At 36.6% G+C, this 22,251-nt stretch overlaps 2 protein-coding genes across 5 annotated transcripts in view; both read right to left on the bottom strand.

The window, feature by feature from the left end:
- Positions 1-22,251, bottom strand: part of LOC131428254 (uncharacterized) — a 148,958-nt gene that overhangs the window by 32,026 nt on the left and 94,681 nt on the right. Inside the window, exons 1-2 of one of the 4 annotated variants that reach the window (XM_058592043.1) lie at positions 15,057-15,219; positions 14,629-14,996 (exon numbers count right to left, since the gene is read on the bottom strand). The exons of 2 other annotated variants lie outside the window; for them this stretch is intronic. In XM_058592043.1, the coding sequence (XP_058448026.1) occupies positions 14,629-14,637 (9 nt within the window). In that variant the 5' untranslated portion in view covers positions 14,638-14,996; positions 15,057-15,219. Of the gene's footprint in view, positions 1-14,628; positions 15,221-22,251 lie in introns of those variants that run through there. One more of the 4 variants, XM_058592042.1, reaches the window with a different exon arrangement.
- On the bottom strand, positions 5,227-6,769 carry LOC131428256 (uncharacterized). Its single transcript, XM_058592048.1, has 3 exons — positions 6,546-6,769; positions 6,264-6,484; positions 5,227-6,206 (listed from the first exon to the last, which is right to left on the bottom strand). The coding sequence occupies exons 1-3, from the start codon at positions 6,656-6,658 to the stop codon at positions 5,362-5,364; spliced, it is 1,179 nt and encodes a 392-aa protein (XP_058448031.1). The 5' UTR covers positions 6,659-6,769; the 3' UTR covers positions 5,227-5,361.

The following is a 22,251-nucleotide window of genomic DNA, read 5'->3' as shown; positions in this document are numbered from 1 at the left end:
AGTGAAAGAAACTATCAAAATGCTGTACGGGATTCACTTCTGGCTTTCAGAAGGGCCAAATTGTAGAATTCTCTACAGTATTAAATATGGTTCGTAGCATTTTTCGCGAACGCGAAGCAGTCAATTGCTGGCTTTATTCGCACTCGTTTGGTACGAATCTTGCACCGCGAAAAGTACACAAAGCTAAGCAAATTATTCTAGACTTGTACTAAACTGATGATTTTCATCTCCGATGTGCACCCATCGCTGTTCACTTTTCGTAGTATTTTACTCCAATGCAAACGACCAACAGCAGGATGACGCAATCGATCTTCTTTGAAGAAAAACTGGCTCTGCGAACATCCCCCAATTGGTTCAGTGCTGAACTGAATTCTTGATACTGGATCTTAGCTCTGGACCTGAATACGAAATATATCAAGTGTAACTTTGTATACCTACCCAGGTACAAGATAGGCGTCATGAGTGTTATTCTTCGATACTCGTTGATACCAAACATTTCAGAAATCTTTAATTTTGAATTATTTGTGATTATGTTATGTTTTACAACTGAGAATGTTATCATAAATTGATGATCATATTTCCGATGGCAGGTAGCAAGTCCGTACCCAGGATTTCGTTTCGGGAGGTCAGATGGAAAAATAATGTTACTAAAGATTGCTGTAGTAGATAATTTCCAATGGGCCTTATACCGGCGTTTTCAACAGACATCTTAAACTTTTACACTGGAACTATCATTATTAGGTATTGAAATAAAATTTGTGACTGTGGCCGAGAGAAGGTTATTGTATTACATTTCTTAACGTTTACTGTCACGTCAGTTCAATCCCACATGTCTAAGACCTTCTAAATGTCCATTTCTAGAGCACGAAAATTCACAAGACTTATGCTGCCCATACTTGCATATCTGTCCCATATGGAAAATCGGCATGTCGAGAAAAAGACGATTAAAATTTTATTTTCAAATTTTTTGATTTATTGTGCTACCTAATGCTAAATCATGGTATTATTACATGAAATATCGGTAATACACCTTTGCTATTCCAATATTGCAACAAATGAAATTATTGAAATTTGCACTGAATGGGACTGATATGCGGGTACTTTGCATATGGGACAGACATGAGTTGATATTTTTTACACATTTTACTGAACAAACCCTCAACTTTTATTGAAATTTCTGAGAGTATATTGAGGATGGATTGCATTCCTCAAGCTTACTCAATATTAGCGAAAATCGATATGAGACTGATATGCGAGTATGGGCAGTATGATAGATTTTGAGAAGTGGTCCGAGATAGCTCTCTTACTTTGATTCGTTGAGAACGGAAAGCATCTTCTAAATTTGTAGGTCATATTAGTTGATGGACTTACAACCTTCTCTTAGCTATACAGGTTTCGATATCAGATTTCGAAAGGAGTAGTCTAAAATTCCATAACGAAACTCACAACGATTTCTCAGAAATGACTTGAAGTTTGGGAACAGATAACAGTTCGAGGAGGCCAAATCAGGTGAACTAGGTAGATGGGCAAGTAATTGGAGCACTAAACCGTTGATTTTAGCGATGCTCATGTGCTTCATGTAAAGCCCTTTCACAGCGGTTTCGGTCTTTAATCACTTTAGTACTCCAAAGGTATACCATGACAATCCCAGAAAACCGGCATCATGATCTTTCCGACCCATTGAGTCTCCCTTCCAAGCACTCGTGCCGCGGCGACTTGGGTCCATTATCGTGTAATTATTTATTTCTCTGGCGTATAATAGTTTATCCAGCCAAACATGTACTCGAAGTGCGCTTGGGTTCGTCTTTTTAATCCTGAATAAGTTTGTGCGAGATCCAGCGGCAGGATATCTTTCTCATTTATAGAACCTTGCCCAACTACGGTAAGCTCGCGTACTTTCTCTTTCAAGTCATCCAGTACGATTAAGTGCCTTATTATTGTCGTTTATTTTGGCACGTATTTAATTTCCATTTTATTTAGTTTTGACACTGTTCGCTTCGTATCAAACATTTTTTTTTTGTTTCTGTTTCTGATTTTAGGAGGGGCCAGGGCCCCTCGAGTTTCCCTTCTGAATAAGTACCTGGCAGGTAGCAAAAATTATATTGATACCTTAGATTCCAGAAGAGATATTCGCGATCAAAAACTTTTCATTCTCTCAGAGGGTAAATTTTGAAAATCCGCCACTTAGTAAAGTAAGTCGTATTCACGACAAAATGAACACAATGTCAACCGATTTAAACCATCTCAGATTTCACCGGAAGGTCGTAGAATGTTATAAGAATATTCCGATATTTATTCAGATCCAGCTTGCGATCCTAATTAATCATGTCGTATTCTTTCCTAAGTAACGATAAGATGAGTAGGAAATTCATCAAATTGGGTAATAATATTCTCCACTTTGCAGATCATGATAGTCTATGACCAAATACTTATACCAGATTTACATAAAATCTAATTCAACTGATAATTCCTTAAAAAAAAAATTAAAAATCGTGAAACAGGTCCGTTCAAAACTGTTCCAAGCCTTAAACCAACCTTAACGGCCGGTGAAACGTTGACGGAATTTTACTGATCGTCTGAATCGTACTTAAAACTTAAAGGTAATGGAAACAAATTCACTTCAAAATGGCGACTTTGCACTTGTTTTTGTAAATGAGCTCAGAACTGTTATAATTTGTAGCTCATATTACTGGATGATTGAACGAACCGAATTTCACTGTACCGGTATCCGGTTTTGGGTTTTGAAAGTACCAAAAATAGTTTTCAAATCCTTTAACATGGATATGCTCATGCTCATTTCATTTTCTCATATATGATTAAATTGATTTCCACTAATTTAAATTCAAATATAATATGTAAACGCAGTAGTAGTATGCAAAAGAATTCTAGGAAACTGTTGCGATTTTAAACTTTTTCAATTTGTAGTATTTTGATGAATACCGCTGTAATATATAAGATATTGTGAACAATATGAGATATGCATCATTACACACCAATAGGTGGAAAAAACAGGTTTTTATATTTAAACAAAATATCCAATAATTGTACCCAAAAATGCAATCGGACAATGAAAATAGTGTCGTTTGAAAACACCCGAAAAATCATTAACCCATTATAACCCAGGGGTTCCCAAATTAGACCCAAATGAGCCGATATCAACAATACCATCATATTTTGTGTTGAAGATGTTGGGAAATGCCAAATCACTATTAAAAATCTTATCCAAACGAAATTATCATACGTATGATATATCATACACTGGGACAATACAGTAGCAACAAAATTATAAGAGATATGTCTATATTTTGAGAGTGATATTTATATATACGATTCAATTTCTTTTAAATAGTACCGATAGAAGTACTAACGGAGCAGAAGGCACAATATAAATAAAAATATTTGGTGTGTATTTGTCCAAAATATACCTTCGTTTCGGGTTTTAGCGGATTGTTATTGATTATATAATTATTTGTCTATATTGTATTGTAAGCTGCAATAAACTACTTAATTTATCGAAGCCTTTTATTCAGCCTACCTGGGTTCGATTCCCAATCCCGCACACAGGGTCAGATCATACGTTCAAATGTTAACAACAACTTTTTTATTAAGTAACATATATTTTTGGAATTTCACTCCTGAAATAACTCATTTGAATCTTTGGCAATATGGTTTGTCAATTGATGGAAGTATTATCTATGGTTTCGAACATAAGGTGAACCTTGCAAGGTTATAATACTAATAAAACGTTGACACTTGAGAACAATTTTAATATACAAAAAAAAATTAGAAGTGTAAACTATCAACTATTGCTCTAGTAAAGCTGTTAGGTATTAAACTTCTAAAGTAAACATGCATTAAAGTATAGGAAGTTTTGCGTATGATATATCATACGCTAGGACATAATGGGTTAAATTATCGACCCAAATTAAATACAAATTTAAACGTTTCTCAGTTATTTTATATCGGTTCCCGATTCCGAGAGTTTCGGAAATAGTGAGCAAAAACCGACTTTCACAAACTCATGCTCAAATGAAAGGTCTTATGTTGCTATTAAGTTATATCCGAATTCCGGTTCTGGAATGGAACTGGAATGGAACATTTAGAACGACGTTTTGCAAAAATTCTAAATTTGGTTCAAAACTGTTTCAAATTGTTGCTTGCCCAATCAAAATTACTTCATTTTATTCAAGTAAACTTTATCAGTTATATAAGAAAGACATAACTACACCACTGGGTGGATTTAAACAGGGGGTTATAGTTGGAATATTGGTTTCTAAGACAAAAAGCTGCATACGGTAAGCCTAGATTGAATATAAATTGTGGTCGATTATCCTAAGCACGATTATTGAACGACCATTGTTCCATTTAGCACTTTCATTCCCCAAATTCATTAATAAAGCAATAATCGATTATTACGTACAAGCATTCCATTGTCTTCCTGTTTGACTAACCGGTCGTTCTACTTCCGTATGTGGTTTTGTAGAAAGAGCTTACAATCCCTTGCTTCCTTGTCCTACTCACACTGTAAGGTACCGTGTCTTAACGGAGCAATAACACATGTTGCTACTATTCGAGAGATATGGCAACAATATGGATATGGCTGTAAATTATGTTGCTACCGCCAATGTGCTCTAACAAAACACAAACTCGCCGTCTGTTTTTCCGCATGAATCACCCACCTCCTGTGTGTCTGTGTTGTTTCATCGAAGAACAATTCCGCACGGTGCCTTACTGGCAATTTCACAGCGCATAAAGATAAGTCATTCCTCTAGCAACTGCAGTCGAATTGTCGTTCGATTAAATGAAAGAAAGGAAGCTGGCCTCGTATCGAACGAGACCGTGTCGGTGCTCGAGAATTGGCTTCATAATAGTATGAATTAATTAGTGCGTCGGGTATCGCACCAGCTGTGGGCTAATGTCCTATACTGTATTGAATCGCATCTGGATTAGGACAAAGGATTTTTTTCTGCATTACCCAGATGACGCCCTGCGAGCTAGGGTGGCGGAATGTTTGTAGAAAAGTTATCATTTCCGTACCGCTAGAAACTCGTGTTTCAATTAAATTGAATTCCAACAAAAAAAAACAGAAATTGCACGAACTAGAGTGCATCAGACATTGACATGGATTGAAGAAAAAAAAACATTCGAGTATGGCTCAAAACTACATTCTCCATGTCGCTAATTCTTTATTACGCTACCATTCAGTTGACAAAACAAGGATGATAATGGTTAAGAATACAGACGGTGCCAGCACAACTTGTTTCCTAACAACAGTTCAAATAATCACACTAAGCTAAATACATACTAACAACTAATACGAGTTTTTTTTTGTTCAATTTCATAAACTTAAAAATAGTTCAATCAAGTTTTCGTTTTATTGGTGCGCTTTCCCAAAAGGGCCGGAAATACGCTCTTCTTCCAATACTTGCAAGCATCCTTCACCACTTTATCAACATACTGCCGATTGTATTCGATCCACACTTGCGCTACGTTCCGAGTTGTCTCGAAATCAACCGCTGCTACGCCGAGCAGTGCTTTCGCATTGTGTGTCAGGTGCATTTGCAGTTGAATTTGCGCGAAACACTTCCTGGGCAGCTTCTTCACGTCGATGTAACGTTTGTACTTCCTCGGTGTATTGGGACACTTGATCTCCAATACAAAATCGTCACTGATTCCATCTGGACTAGCCCCCATCCAAGGGAGTTCAGGATCAAGAACCAGACCCGTTTCTCGCAGAGACGGATATTGTTCCTTCAGAACGGCGAACACACGACCTTCCAAATCGGTACCTCGGCTCACGGTAAATGATAATCCCAAACTGGTACGCATTACTTGTTTGGTGATTGAATCATTCTTCAGGCTGCATCGAGAGGCATCGTGAAGACTGGATGCGGTGATTCGACCTTTTCTTAATTCATTCCTAAGATAGATGCCCGTTTGTCCAACGGTTAACATTAGAGCATTGGAACAATTTTCCTCTTGCATTCGCTTTGTGCAATAAAGCAGAAATTCATCAGGGTCACTGGTTGAGAACTCACGAATCAAGCTGAACATTGACAAACTCTTAGCTGATTTGAGTTCCACCAGTGAGACTTGAATTTCTTCTTTTTCAGGTTTTAAAGCGTGAACTTGGTTTCGTTCGTTTTTAACTTTTTTCTGTTCATTTTGCAACCATACAAGAAAAGTGAAAATTTGAGGACATTTTACTACAACATAAAGCAAATATTTAAGGATGATAGTTTCAATAGTAGAAAACATTTTACCATCACATTTGTCGCAGTCAGTGCATTTAACCGACTTGATTGCAGTTTTGTTGATGTTCAATTCTATATTGTGTGTAGTTAGGGTTTTCTCCTCATTTATATATCCTTGCGATCCTACAGGACCATTAGAAACTTCCTTCAGTTGCGCACGAATCCAAACAGATGATTTTGTAATACTAGATTCGTTGAAATTTTCGATGAGTACATTTTTCAACAATTTGCTATCAGAGCGAATATTAAACCATTAGATACAATTATTATTACTAACTTAAACGAACTCACGATCGTGCTTTCCTTCCAAGTTTGTTCCCGCCGTGAATGCTTGTAATGGCATTCTCAAGCATAAACGGTTTAATGTTATCGTCATCGATTCTGGAAACTACTTGGGAATTCATAGCGACGTCTAGAAGACAAACACAACTAGTTCAAAAGTTACAATACATTATTATGAAATTCGATTTCTTTTTGCTTGCCACCAAACGGTAAACAATTCAAACCATTCAAACTGCTTTATTTTATCCCTTTGATCAGGGATGCCAGGTCTTTTTTTCAAAAATCTGTGATCAAACCCAAAACCTGTCAACCTGTCTGTGAAAATCTGTGACCGTTTTCCGTACCACAATAGCAGTTCAAAATCAATTTGGTGAGCAAAAAAAAAGAAAGGTCTCACTACCCATTTTCCGTACCATTATAGCAGATCGAATTCATTTTAGTGAGCAGAAAAAAAGGTCTCACTACAAACACGCTCTGTACCTTTTTCCTCAACCGCTCTGTACGTGTTGGTGCTAAACTGTGCTCGATTTCCAAAATCTGTGAAAATCTGTGATTTATTCAAGAATCTGTGAAAATCTGTGATCATTTTCAGAAATCTGTGAAAATCTGTGTCATTTTAAAAATCTATGCAGAAAATTCAAAATCTGTGAAACACAGATTTAAAATTTTTGTTCAATCAAAATTTTGGTTCAATCAAAAACTCAGTCTGTGCAAAGTCAGTGTCCACTTCCCATAAGAACATTTTGAAGGCTTTTAGTGGCTTATTGCAAGTCCTTTGCCGTTGTTGGAAACCCGTGAAAAGCTGTGACAGTTATAAAATCTGTGCAGCATATTGAGAAACTGTGAAACATAGATTAATCTGGGAACCTGGCATCTCTGTATAAAACGACCATGCAACAGGAGTGCCAGAATTATTTTCTAATATTAATTCTAAATGCAACATTAGAAATTTTAAATTCGATTTAACGAAAGGTTGGTTCGGAGAAGAGCACAACGATGAGTGCTGGATGTATTTTCAATTTCTTGGCGAAATCGAACATTGGGTGTATCAAACGACAATATATGTTGGAACTACGTAAACCTTGCCGTAACGAAAATGGTATATTTCCCATCTCTGGAGATGAGGAGTGTTGAAGGGGCATTCCCCAAAGATACAATATTGACAATGTCCCACGATTTTAGAAGCCTCATTGACACGCGTTGTCCTTAGTTATAAATTCCTGTAGCGTTGCTGTTGTCACTAATTGTCACGATTTCAGACGTAGGATCAATCGTCACGCATGCCTGATCTAGATTATATGCGATTTTCCTCCAACAAGATATAAGCTGATCGAGTCATCCAATGATTGATCTTACATGAAAACCCATTTTTAATTCACCTAGTGGTGTAATGATGAATTTCTCATATTATTTATATTTTCAGAAACACCACTAGAAGATTCTCTCAAAACTTTTTCTTGTTAAACTTGAATATAATCAAAAACCTTCTTTGGGTGTAAACTACTATAACCTTTTCAATTTTTAAACAGTTATGTCAAGCTAATATAGATCAGAACGTGGCAACCTTGCACTCTATATAAATTGAACAAAGCACGCTGTGTGCTAGATGGTGGTGTTTTCCGTACCAGTCCGTACCGATGCGTACCAGAAGTTTTGACACAGAATAACAGACAGGACACAGACTAACAGACAGAACACTTAGATTCTTTAATCTTTTTAACGGTCATTTCGAATATTCCTTTAGTTGGGACAGTACTCGCATATATCACGATGGCGCCACGTTACCCTATCAAAACATCCTGTCTGTCATCTAGGCTGTGTTTATTTTTTTTCATTTACATACAGAGTTGCCATTTATACAGAATTACCTAGAATGTATTGATTTGTATACGTCCATGCGAATTTCATGCAGGATACAGATTTAATACATATTGCCAAAACTATATACAGAATTGTGCCTACTTCTCATCCTCCAGCGCAATACAAAATCAAACCCGTTTTGTTACAATATTTACACTTAATTTCGGGTGAAAATTACCAACACAATCAAAAATAGTCTAGATGAACAACGTTGAGAAAATAAGGGGTTACCTTCCAACATCGCTAAAAAAGTTAAATATACTATCAACTAGAGTGCCTATAACCAGAGTGACGACATCTCATCCGTAATTTTGCAACAATTCAAAACATTCCATTAGCTTTACATTGAATTGACAGGTCGTTTGCTCGTTTTGAACTGGGAGCTGTCATTCCAAACGAACAGCTGTCGCCACTCTGATTATAGTCACTCTACTATCAACGTAATCCAATAATTTATTATGACGATTCATTTTCAAATATTATGATGAAATCAGGCATCCCTGAAAGCAGCTGATCGGTGTTGACAAACGAGGAGAAACAAACTAGTAAAAAAACTGTTATATAACACAAGGAGTGTACCGGTAGTAAATAGTTCGCGCAGGATAATATAGGTGAAACTAGTGCATCACGAAAAATTATTTTTATAAGAATTTACTCATACTGTCATGTCTGTTAGTCTGTGGTTTTGATACTCATCGCCCTATAATAAAGGATCTGGACGAAATTGCACAGTATCTTTTAAGACACTGAGAGCTTTAACTTGAATAATTATTTGTGACAATCGGTTTAATGCCATCGTCCAAGTACCATGCGTGCGGGTGGTTTTAGGAATTTTTCGATGGAAATTTTTAAAAATTTGACAAAACCAAAAACACCTTTGAAATACTTCTATCTATCTACAGGGTGAAAATGGCTGGAAAATTCGGAGGATTTCCAGAGTTTCAGTCGGTTCTTAGTTTCCAGATAATTGTGAAAGATCACAAAAACACTCATTTTTCAGAGCTATTATTTGATAAGACTCCGATTACTTGAAATTTTGATAATCCGCCGATTACTTGAAATTTTGATAACCACCCTACGTTTGGCCTTTCGGAGCAGTCAACATAAACGGAAAGCGTGCAGCAACAGCAGTGCCATCGGCACCCGCGATGTGACGATGGCGCGTTCGTTTTCCTTCATATGGGGGCTTTCTGTGGACACATGACCAGCATGCTATCGCTCGGGAGTCCAAATTGACTTCTGAAGTATTGAATGAAAAACATTGCGGAAGAAAAAAAATTCACGTGTACAGCATGTTGGAATAGATGATAAATTTGTCAGCTCTTTGTCCGAAAGTTTTTCATGGTAGTTGATTTTCCTAGCTGAGTAACTGCTTTGAAAATTTCACTTGCGAAAGCGAAAAAAATAAAGAACTCTTCTCCTGGTGCAATCAATGGTTGCAGCTGATAACGGGAACGAGCTGGTAGTAGGACTGTGTGCAGTATTGAAACGGCGGCTTGATGGCATAGTCAAAATAACAATTCTCACAAACCATGTGCGGGAAATGTTGACAGTGAAACAAACTGAATCCATCATGTAACATAACCGATTAATTCACTGTTAGCAGACCAAAACCCACAAGCAGATACGAAAATTTTATATGATACATTTTATTACTTCGGAAGTACTGAAAAATCTTAATACCAATTAAATGGTTTTGAATGAGGATAGAAAGGATTGCGGTGCGTTATATAAATAAAATAAATAATAAAATAAAATACTTTTGGTCTCAATACTTACAGTATCGCATCAGATTGAAGTCTATTCCCAATTTTGCATGGAGATTCGAAAAAAATACCAGGTTTTTTTTTCTTACAAATCGAAAATCGTGTGAAAATTTGGCAAAAATGATCGATTATTAAGGATTCAGTAACTTTACGTACTATGTTTGATATTTGAAAATATTTGAAGACAAATCGTAAGATGAAATATCTAATTCGAAGAAGTAAGGTTGGGTACTGTTTTCATATCTGCGAAATTCTTTGTTTTTATGGTTGGATTTTGAGATTAATTGATAAATTATGATCAAAAGTTGTTTTACTCGTCCATTTACTCATGTTTCAAATCAAATCTGTGTGTGAACTGAAAATTTCAAATTTCATCCGAGATTTTCGAGTGTATAGGACAAATTTAAATTATATGTTTGATTATAACACCTGAATAATCTTTTTTTACCCATATTTGTAAGGTTTTGTCCTCTGCATTCGTTCAAAATCAAGTAAATTGAAAAATTCGTCCAATTTTTTTCTAAAGACATGGGATATGTCAAAAGAATCACCATAACGCCATCTCGTGGTGATCACTCTGATTAGATACTTCAACAGGTGCGCTGAAAGAGAGTGCAATGTGCAAAACACGCACATAAATAACTAACTCTCAGAGGATCATTGCACTCTCTTTCAGTGCGCCCAATAGCGATGGAATAATAGCAATAGGAATTGGCTTTTAGCAAGAACATCATATTAACAAGATATTCAGCTCTCACATTTCGAGAACAAATCATTGGCAACATCCTTTTTTGCGAGCATGGCGCCCTCAGGCGAGTCCGCATCCAATCTCGTTGGGGAGAGAAATGTCAAATTCGTGCGCGCCAAAATCGCAGCACTGCGCTCCCATACAATTGACATGATGTGTTGAATGTGATGCCGTGCGATGGCGTTGCTGAACTGAAAATTGATTTCACTTCAAGCTGACAGGGTCTGCTTTTAGTGTAGTATTCATGTATCGACATATTGAAAATTGTTGAGAAAATAAGTCAAATGTGAAATCAACACAAAGTGGCGTGCGGAAATTCTTTGACGTGGACCAAAAATCACGAAAGGCGAAGTGCAATCTATGTGGCAAGAAATATGCGTATACTGGTGGCACAACTAAATAAGGAAAGCAATCAAAAAGAATTGTAACAATCTCGATGGGATTATCAATTGATGTGAAAGAAATTTAGACGTGCTGAACATCAAATGCAAAAGTTTTCAAGAAATATCACAGATAAATCACACGTTATTACATCGAAATAACGTATTGAGTTTATTACATCACTTTAACTGAATACAGTATATAATCTTATATGAAATTATGCATCTTTTCGTGAAATATTAACAACTTTTAGAACGACACCGAAATTGTTGTGATATATCGTAATCGCTGCACATCAGTAGAGAGTAGTGATGTGCAACAATTGATGTAATATCACAAATGTGTTGGTGTCGTTCTAAAGGTTGTAATATTACACGAAAAGATGCGTAATTCCCTATTAGAATCGTCTAAGTATTCAGTCAAGCTGATGTAATTTACTCAAAACAGAAAATTATTGCATTTTTTTTTGTTTAGTACGTCTAATGTTTTTTTCACCTCGATTGATAATCTCATTGAAATCGTTACAATTCTGTTTTTGCTGTGTGGAAACACCTTTCTGTACATCATAAAATAACCCCACAGTCGGCAATTTTATTTTATTTTGAACCGATTACTGCTCAAGTATAAATTGATACTTACAGGTATCGATACTTTATTGGCTTTCGATACATTGAATTGATACTCAAAATTTCGGTATCCCGATACCCTAGGTATCGATATTTTGCCTTCCGAGTACCATCCCTATTCTGAACTGATTCGATTCTCTTCCCGACGAACGATCAAAAAAATAATCGTTTTTGAAATAATCTTTTCGTATGGTTAGGGACTCAAAGCGTAAGGCGCTGGTTTCACAAGCCGGTTGCCATATGTTCGCGGCCGGTTCAAGACAAATTCTTAAGTTGCTGCCAGAGTGTAAGCGTCACGTGAAGCTTCCGGACGCGCATGCTAGCTAGCTACATTTGATCAAAGTAAACTGGTCAGTGAATCGCATCATAAAGATGATTTATTATATAACGTTGAGTCGTTATACTTTTCTCCGCGTTCCGCGCACTCTGGCGTCTAGGTGCTTCATCTGACGCTTATACTCTGACAGTAACCTTAGTGTTAGCAGGATCGAAGCACTAGCCATGCAACTGTCCAGCACACTTACAGTGGAGGAAATACTAAAAGGTGCGAGCAACCCCCTAGAAAACCACCCTTATTATGAATAACGACGTAATGAGTTTTCGATCATATTTCATTGTATTCCTAATAACGCTTGCAACATCAAAAGTAGCTAGGATTCGATAGAACCACATATGATCGAAAATCCAATACGTCGTTATTCAGAATAAGGGTGTTTCACCTTATTCTATTCCACACGCCACCATCCTAGTCAACTCGTCTGGAAATTGATTCGGAATTCTGTATAATTTCCAAATGGATTCCGAATCAAAAACGTGCTTAATCCACCTAGCAGTGAGATGATACCTTTTTTATCAATCCGCTTGTGTTTTTTGCATGAATATTCCTCGGTGTTTCAGTTTTCATGACATTATTCTAATGTCCGTCGTTTTAAGTGACAATTTGAGATTTTAATCTCTCATTACTCTGTAATGTCGAAACTGCAAATCGGATCGAATTTGAATCTAAAAGTGTAACAATCGTTTAAACATTTCACGATATGTCGAAGTAATTTCTACTTTAGAGTTTAGAGTAATTTAAGGTACTTCCAGAGCCGGTATTCAGGAACCAGCATAACGCAAACCGATTCGTATGGCCATATGACGAATAAATTGCAATATTTTTAAGTCCAACTTTAAAGCTTTTCAGGATTGTCATCTTATATATCGCTTTGAATTTTAAAAATTCATCATCCTACAATTCCAGAATCGGAAGTCAGAATTGGATAAAACTGGATTTATTTTAATTTGAACTTTTGTTTCTGAAATTCGATTTGGCTTTTTTGAGAAAACGATTGAGCTTTAAGAAACGATTGATACTCGAACCGGAATTCGAAATTCTGTGTAGCCGAAGTCAGACAAATTCACCTTAGTAGCAGTACAGTTCACATTTGTTTCAAAATGTTTGAATATCAATGTAGACATCTTTGAGGAATCGTAGTGCGAATTAAATTTTTTGGTGCCTTTCGAAACGAAAACTGAATACAACCAAAAATGAAATAAGTTTATTTGGTTATCGACTATCCAAATCTGCTAACCCGGTAAACCTGATTAATTTATGTGAAATAGACATTTTTATAGTAATCATTCTGTATCTCCGAAACCGGAAGTTGGATCGGACTGAAAAACAAGATGTTTTATAGAATCTTAAAACTTTTCATTTGAATGTTGGATCAGTTCAGCCATCTACGAGAAAAATGTGTTACACAGTTTTAATTTCGTTTCACATATCATCCTGTAGTTCCGGAACCAGAGGTCGGAACCAATCAGAATTTAGGAACCTTGTTTGGGAGTATATGACTTTTCATATGAATCTGAGTTTTTAGAAAACGGTTGAGTCATCTCCGAAAAAATATTGAGTGAAATTATTTGTCACACACGCATTTGCTGATCTCGACGAACTGATTTGAATGGCATATGACTGTTATGTTCTTACAGCATTTATTGCTGTAAGTAGTTTAAATCAATATAATTATGGAATTGCTTTCAACTCGAAAATTCTGCCATCATCTGGTTTACATATGGCATATTCGGACGATTATGTTGCCAAAAACGAACCGTGCTGAGATCGGTCCGAGGTAAAATATCATGCTGTACACAGTCTTTTGGGTACTTAGAAACAAATGTATGTGACAGTATAAAAAATCGTGTTTTATGTTGCTCCCAAGCATTTCTTTGCCAGACAACGCTCAAAACTTCTACTGCTGGAAAAAGGGAAAAAGTCGTCTACACAAAAATTTCGATATCTCCGTTAAAAATGGACGGATTTTCACAATCTATGGCTTGTTGGATAGGTATTACATTGCGGAAACTAAGTCTGAAAATGTATTCTGTTTACAAGGTTAATTGTGACAAAGACTGTCAAAAAACTGAAAATTTTGACATAAAACTTCGTATAACTCAAAAAGTAAACATCCTATCTCAAAACCATGAGTCAGGTAGAATTAAATATATTTTAACTGCATCAAACGATGCATTAGAAGATGGTAACAACTTTACCTACCCTAAGCAGAGATTACTCTTTTCACTACATTCATGAGCTTAAGTTTTCAGCTTACGGTCGATTTTCCTCTTCACGCCAGACAGTTTCACATAGATTAAAATTTCACCGAACAAGTAACGATCTAATACTCTAAACCCTAGTATCAGGTAGAAAAAAATGTGGATGAACTTACATGATTCATGTCAGCGTTAATCCAATGCGCATCCAATTTATCGAGTAACAATATCACATCACCAATTCACCGAATATTGAATTACTCCACTTTTTGAATTGCCATTCCGTTTTCTTCACAAAACTCACGCTTCCATTCAAATCCACTTATCATCATCACAAAACTCTATTGAATCACACACAATCCAGGTATCCAGTTACTGGGGGCTGAGCATTCCGAAAATCCTGATATGAAAGCTCCAATCAAAAAAGGCTTTGTCGGTCGCAAATCGAACCAGTTGTGAGGATCCGTGATTGACCAACGTCAGCAACTGCCTGCCACCGCCGACCACACTGGTAGTAGGACGAACGGAAAATGGTGTAAGCCAACTGCAAATAATCACATAAACATACTAAAACTGCCACGGGTTATGTCGCGAAACCACACACCGCAAAGCACGTTCTCCGATGAATCCGTTGGGAGTGTAGTCGCTTTCCGTTATCCGTTGTACGGAGCGAGCGTCCGTCATGTGTAATGTTATCAGCGAGCAATGCACAACTGCAGGAGCGATCGGTTGAATGGTTGAACCGTCTCCGATATTTACCTAAAACGAACTGCCGGTACGGCACCGAAAGCGACATCACAATCACCCTCCGAAGGTAAGCGGGTCCCTGCTCTGTGGCAGCCGGCCTGAGCTTGCCACGTTCAAGTAAAGCGCCACGAGCAGATGTTCATCATTTTTGCGCTCGTCTCTTTTTCCCCGTTTCTGTCTCTCCCTGAACCTTACCATGTTTCACTGCCAGCTATGTTAGTCTACTTAGCCCTCAACAACAAACTGCTGCTGCCGTACGAATTGCTCGACCAAAACAAACCAAACATTCTACTGCTAGAGGGTCCTGTCTCATTTCACTCGGCATCGACGGAAGGATCCGTACGCCAGGATGCCTAGTTATAGTTACATTCTATATTTTACGCTTGATGTTGTCGGGAAGAGGGAAGGACTCCGCAATGAAAACATCACTAACTACAACGATGAGCGTAATCGTACGCCTTGGTTGAGGTGCGATATCGCGTGGACGAACACGACGGCTTCAGGGACAGATGGTCGATCCATTCGGGGAAGATGCGCCGTATGGATAAAGTTGCCGCTCGTGACCGAAACGTAACGCGGAATATAGATCAATGGAGATTGTGACAATATGGCCATATTTGAAGAAACACTTCCTACTTACTAGTTGAAGAATATGAGACAACGAGAACAGTGACTTTCAGTTTTAGTATGTTGTCTTGAATGAAGGCTATTGACTTCGAGTAAAATGCTTTTTTATGAACTAACGGTTAATTGAATTTACAGAGCATCTTTAAAATTTCCCGAAAATATAGGATATGGAAATATAACAAAGCTTCTATCATTATCATTCAATACTATGCTCACAGTTGCAGGAAATAACATGTTTTAACGATACAGTAATATAAATTTAAAACCGAACTGCTCACATTTGGATTACGGTATATGCATGGCATACTGTTTATTAAAGAGTTTGTTTAGAAATAAAATAGAAAAATGTTTATGTCGTAGAAGTTGAGCACGTGCATTTTCATTTTTAATCATCAATACAGTGCCCCAAGTTTATAATTTGTACCGGTGTTTGGTTCGTGATCTGAGGTAAGAAAGAAAAATGTACACACTTAAATTGGTTTACCGATGTCAGCTGTTCCATCTTCGTTAGCTGTTTTTTTTCAGTAAAATTAACATCACAGTGATACCTCAAGGTGCCGCTATCAACAAATGTTTATTTTTGCTGATATATCATTAGAATTAAAATGTTCGGTAGTTCAACTGTTCTAAACGCGTCAGAAGATGAAAAAATTACCGAATAAAGTTTAGTGTGTACGTTGACAACATCCGGTAAATAATAAAAAGCCAGTTCCTTCTTGTTACCATTGAGAGATTATAGTAAAGCAAAGTCTTGGCATTACGTTCCTTTTGTGGAATTTGGCCTTTCTGTTTCAACAGACTTCGCAGCCGATTCTTTGCGTACAGAATCATTGCATGGCTAGTACTATGGATTCTACTGACACTAAGAATCCTTCCAGGTCGGGGCTCGAACATACGACAACTGGCTTGTAAGACCAGCGTCCTATGCATTGAACCGCCAAACCCGGGGACATTATCTAAGTAACAATTCGAATGCATTATGATTCTTATTATAATTTGTAGGAGTTTTGCAATTGATTTTTCAGTTTATTTTATGGCAACTATAATTAGTTTCTCTTTTGACAAATAATATAATAGTTTTTAAAGCTTTTTTAAAACCATTTACCCAGACTAACAACTGGACTAAAAATAAAACAACTAGTACTAGAATAAATCACACGATTGTCATCTGCATACAGTTGTCTTGAAGCCAAAATGTTTGGTTCTTTGGTTATAGTTCGCTGTCAAATGCTGTGTTTAAGCAGTGTTCACATCTTTCTTCACTGGTACCGTTTTCGGTACCAAATATATAAGTGTTTTGCAAATAGCATTAACTTTACGTCTGCTTAGCGGTTCAAGTTGAACTGTTTAAATTTGCAATAAGCAGTTCAATTTGAACTGCTCTGCACTGACGAGTCTAAGACGAAATGTAAAGAACAGTAAAAACAGTTTTGTGCCCTAAGCACAAACATAGGCTAACCCCTAAATGGTATTAAATATTAGTTTTTTGTAGTTGGTGTCTTCACAAAAGTTGTTTGTAATCAAATGGCGCTCCTTTTTATGAAAATGTTGCTCCTCATGGTTCTCATTTAGATTGAAATCTGAAATCTAACTTTCTTAATTGAACTCAAAAATGATTTTGTTGTACAACAATGTTGCAGGAAATTTTATTTTGAACAACTTTGCCGAAAAAAGCATCTTTCTAGCTTTTCATTTCATCGAGTTACATCAATTTTCCCGAATAAAAGTAGGGTGGCTCCTGAAGATTCACTTTTTTTTTCTAACTTTTTTGTGAAACGTTCTACGGAAACCAAGTTTTTTCATATGAGCTACCAGTAAAAAGTTATGATTATTTTTTCATCCAAAACTAGTCAAGCTTCAAATATCAATACTCATTAGATGCCAGATCGATAAAAATGTATCCTATGCGGTTTCTGAAACGTCATAATATAAGTAAAAATTGAAGAGAAAATTGGAAGGGTGTTATTTTTTTAACTTATTTAAATTAGTTTTAAAAATACCTTCAAAAAACTCAAAAACATTGCATAACTCTTAAACGCCTTAACGTACCAACATACTTAACCTATTGTTGACAACAACGCCATCAAAGCAAAATACCTTGGTTTCAGGAACCAGCTTCCATAGCAGGGTGGTGTAATAAATTCATGAATACACTCCTAATACTGCTTTTTAGACATTTTCTTTAAAACGTTATTGTCAGTTTAATTCTTTCATATATTTCATATATCATTGGATGACAGTTTCACTCAGAGCAAATTCGATGGTTCTAAAGCACATTTATGACACATTTGTTGTGGGATATTTGATTTATTACTTCTTAGCTTATGTGTAATTTGTATTAAGGAAAATTTCATAGCCGCCCGTTTGATGTTCTATACCGTAGCATTTATTGGCATCAAATAAACTTCGAAATGCAAAAATGAGGAAATATGATGGACATCCATGATTCATTTTCAGAACGTATGTACGTTTTGACGTTTCATTTTCAGAACGTATGCAAGTTTCGATGCCATGAAATATAATTACACAAAAATGACTATGAATCACAAAAAATAACATTCATAAATCATGGAGACTTTCGCAAAAACCGCATTTATTTCAATGCGATTCGTATTTTATTTATACATTATCGACAAAAATAAAAGCGCATGAAGTTTTTATGTTTGGAAAAAGCCTCGAACTCGTAATTAAAATCTAATATATTCTTACTGATTGCATTCAAAACCGACATAAACGTTCGACACACGTTCGAGAAAAATATTATCAAAATGACAGTTTATTCATAGCGGCAAGGATGGCTTTTATCGTATCGAAGAACGCTCACCAGCAACTCTTCACACGATTGAATCAGTGCCATCAAAGAGAGACGGATATCATCGCAACAACAAAAACCCGGTATGGCTCATTTAACATAGAATAGACACCAGTGCGAGAGCGAATTTCTCTCGATGACATTTCTGAGAATCAAAGGGTAGCACGCTACTGTGGGGATCCCATTTGAAGCAACAAACGATTGGTTATTCTCGTTTCGCGATCCGAATCTATACAGGCAGTTGATAATTGCGATAGAATCATTTTACTAATGCCGCTTATTCTAACTATGTGCATACAACCTTTGTATAAGTTGTGTCTATGAAAATGTCTGTGAATGCTCCACACAGTATGAGAATCATCAAGTTGAATCATCGATTCGATTTTCTGCGATAATTGTCAACTTGCAATTCTCTCTTGGGAAACTCCACACAGCAACGATCATTATCAGACTGTAAATTTTTTTAAGGGCCGTGAAATACTCAGAGTATGAAGTGGAGCGAAGAAATGTAGAAAAATTCTCTCGCGGTTCATGCATTGAGAGACTCGAGTTCTTGTAGCATCTTCTACCGGATTGAAATTGTTGTATACAATATAGATAGCAATTCTATCAAATTTTCGGCAATCACTAATGCTGGCTACAATTATTCGTGAATTTAAAATACAATTGGTAATATTATGTTCCCAAAGCTGGTTTCAAAATTTTCTTGAATTTTCAGATTTACGCAGGTTTATGCTGATTCTTCACTTTGTTTTATAAACCTTTTGAATAATGGTCAACTTGGCAGGAATATGCTCTTACAGTAGGCATTCGTGTAGTTTAACGGTTAGAGATTTATGATGTAGCACTGAGGACAGCTACAAGTATTTGTTTACATTAAAAATGTTACTTGGGTAGTAAGGAAAAGCTGTTTTTTTTAAATAAGCCCTAGTGCTGCAGTTTTATGAAGGAACTGTACTTTGAAAGATTCTACAAAGTTTGTTGTTAGCTAGTTTTATTCACGTCGAAGCTTAAAGCTCAATCATCGAAACAACGATCCAGCCACGATAATAAATAACAAATGCCTAAATTTTTTGTCGTGAATACGACTTACTTTACTATGGGGCGCCTTTTCAAAATTTACCCTCTGAGAGAGTGATAAGTTTTTGATCGTGAATATGTTATCAATATCGTCAGCGAAGCCAAAAAGTTGTACGGACTTTCGGAAGATCGTGCCACTCGTGTCGATCCTCGCTCTTCGAATCACACCTTCCAGGGCAATACTGAGCAAGATACAAGAAAGTCCATCACCTTGGCGTAGCCCTCTCCGAGATTCGAAGGGACTCGAGAGCGTCCCAGATACTCGGACGTAGCACATCACTCTATCCATCGTTACTTTGACCAATCGCGTCAATTTATCCGGGAAACCGCATTCGTGCATTATTGTATTCAACTCGTTTTTATTTCAACACAAAGCCCAATGTTGCATCAATTCGTGTCATTATTTGATATGTAATTTTTGCTCACGATATAATGCCATCGTGCCCACCGTGCATTTCTCATACCATCTCAATATGAAACAGCAGCGCGCAAGCAATAAAAGTGTGTATTTATACGTTTCAAACATTAATTTCTTATCAAAAAAGGAAATGACATTTTCTAAAGATTATTAATTTGCAAGTAAATCATGCGTCCTTATTATTATACAACGGATTTCAATTTCCACCGATTGGGAATTTACAATTTCTTCAAAAGTTATGTCATATGAATAATGCGAAGTCAAATCAATTTAAAAATATAAGTTGCTTGAGAAGCAAAATCATATAACGAAAGCACTAGCTGAAATTAATTGAATACCAAACAATTCCAAGCAGGACGAAAAAGACAAAAATAATGCAACGATACTGGAATTTTCGACTCTACCGTAAATTCCTGAAACGCAGCCGAAAAACAAATCCCTCCTACGGTACAGTGAAGCACCGATTCCCAGTCGTAAATCGAGCGGAATTGCAACTTCAGGTTGGTATGGAACGCAAAAATTTATGTGCCGAGAAAACTCGAACACCTTCCAATGTTTGCTCAGCAACATCAGTTGTGTAAGATCGCTATGTTATGCGTTATGTTACCTTTCCAATGATACACATACCGTGCACACACACACACATCCCCAGATCGTTCCGAATATATGGTACATCCTTATATTCGGAACGATCTGGGTATATGCAGGTTGATTTAAGGCTCCCACATCCGGGCTTCCGCTTGGGATATCAACATCCTGAATGAAAGCGAAAGAAAGATGTAAATCGAGCCTCGACAGATATGCAGACAGACATACGTAGAAGCTGATTTATTGCTGCCAGGAAGGTAACAGTTGAACCCATGAATAATGCTCAAGTTAGCATATTGTGGTGGAAGAGAATCTGACACAATTTCCAGCTTTCAGGCCGTTTCAGTTATTTTTCAGATACGACAAATTTCGTTCGCGAAAAATGTAGGTCGCAGAAAAGAATCACGGCTTTCACAGTTGATGCTAACAATATGGTGTCATATTTTCTCCTGTCATGATTACATGCATTGAAACGGAAAACCAATTTATTTATTTGTTTCGACGATTGCTCGGTAGCTTCAATCATTTCAGCAGTGCACTTAGCAATCTTGATATTCTGGTATATATTGATTTAACATGTTCTCTAGGGCAGAAAAAAACTGTTACCGGATCGTCTTTTGATGATAAGTGCCCTTAGTTAAGGAAGCTTGTGCCACGGTACGAGAGATGCTCAGAAGTAAACGACAATTCTATGGAAAAGTGAATAGTTTTGTTGGAAACTAAAAATACTGATAAAACCTATTGCATATAATTAAAGCACCGACTCCTAAGACAATTGCTGTGGATTCCTAACAGTGTAAAATTTATTCTTCGGCTCAAGGGATTCTAGTTTTCATTAAAGATTAAATGAACCTTATTCTGAACAAGGTGCGTGAGATTTAATTGAACAAAATTAATAGTGAAATTTACAGTCAATTCTACTGTATGTGCGATACAGTTGAATTCGCAGATTACTATTACAATATAAATTATGTTGAACATGAAAACGTTAAATTAAACCTACTAGTGTACGTGGAGGATCACCTTCTCATCGCTCTTTCCATAGAAGTGTGTGCATGATTTTACTTCAGTTGCTATCAAAAATTATGTTCGAACAGTTATGCCACAGTGGTAATCAGAAATCAGAACAAATTGGTTGAAATGGCACGTTCCCCTTGATATTTTGAGATTTGACCGAAATTCTTGTGCGCTTAAGGAAATCAATTCCTTCTTATGTGATTTTCGTTCAGAACCCAATGTACCTATGTAAATCGCTTGTCACCTACAACAATCAGCTAGCCACATGTCAATATTACCAGACATAATTGGAGGACGTGAATGCGAATAAAACTAACATGCTTCTTACACACATCAGAATATAGGTAACCGTTCGTATTAGTTGGATAATTTTGTGAATTTGGCAACTTATACTGCTCCACTTTCCGAATGGTAAAGGTGCATCTTTACTAAAGTTTGATTTATTGACGACAATCATATGCTACCACACATTTAAATAATGCGAAACAGATGAAAGTAAAAACATACATC

This window comes from Malaya genurostris, chromosome 2, assembly GCF_030247185.1.
Source record: "Malaya genurostris strain Urasoe2022 chromosome 2, Malgen_1.1, whole genome shotgun sequence".
NCBI classification, from domain to species: domain Eukaryota; kingdom Metazoa; phylum Arthropoda; class Insecta; order Diptera; family Culicidae; genus Malaya; species Malaya genurostris.
This window is presented reverse-complemented; position numbering and strand designations above follow the sequence as displayed.

Excerpts from the sequence above, each read along its gene's own strand:
- LOC131428256 (XM_058592048.1), bottom strand. The coding sequence starts at position 6,658 with ATGAATTCCCAAGTAGTTTCCAGAATCGATGACGATAACATTAAACCG. Across the intron at positions 6,485-6,545 it reads CTTGGAAGGAAAGCACGATC|CAAATTGTTGAAAAATGTAC; the intron begins GTGAGTTCGTTT and ends TCGCTCTGATAG. Across the intron at positions 6,207-6,263 it reads TGACTGCGACAAATGTGATG|TAAAATGTCCTCAAATTTTC; the intron begins GTAAAATGTTTT and ends TTTATGTTGTAG.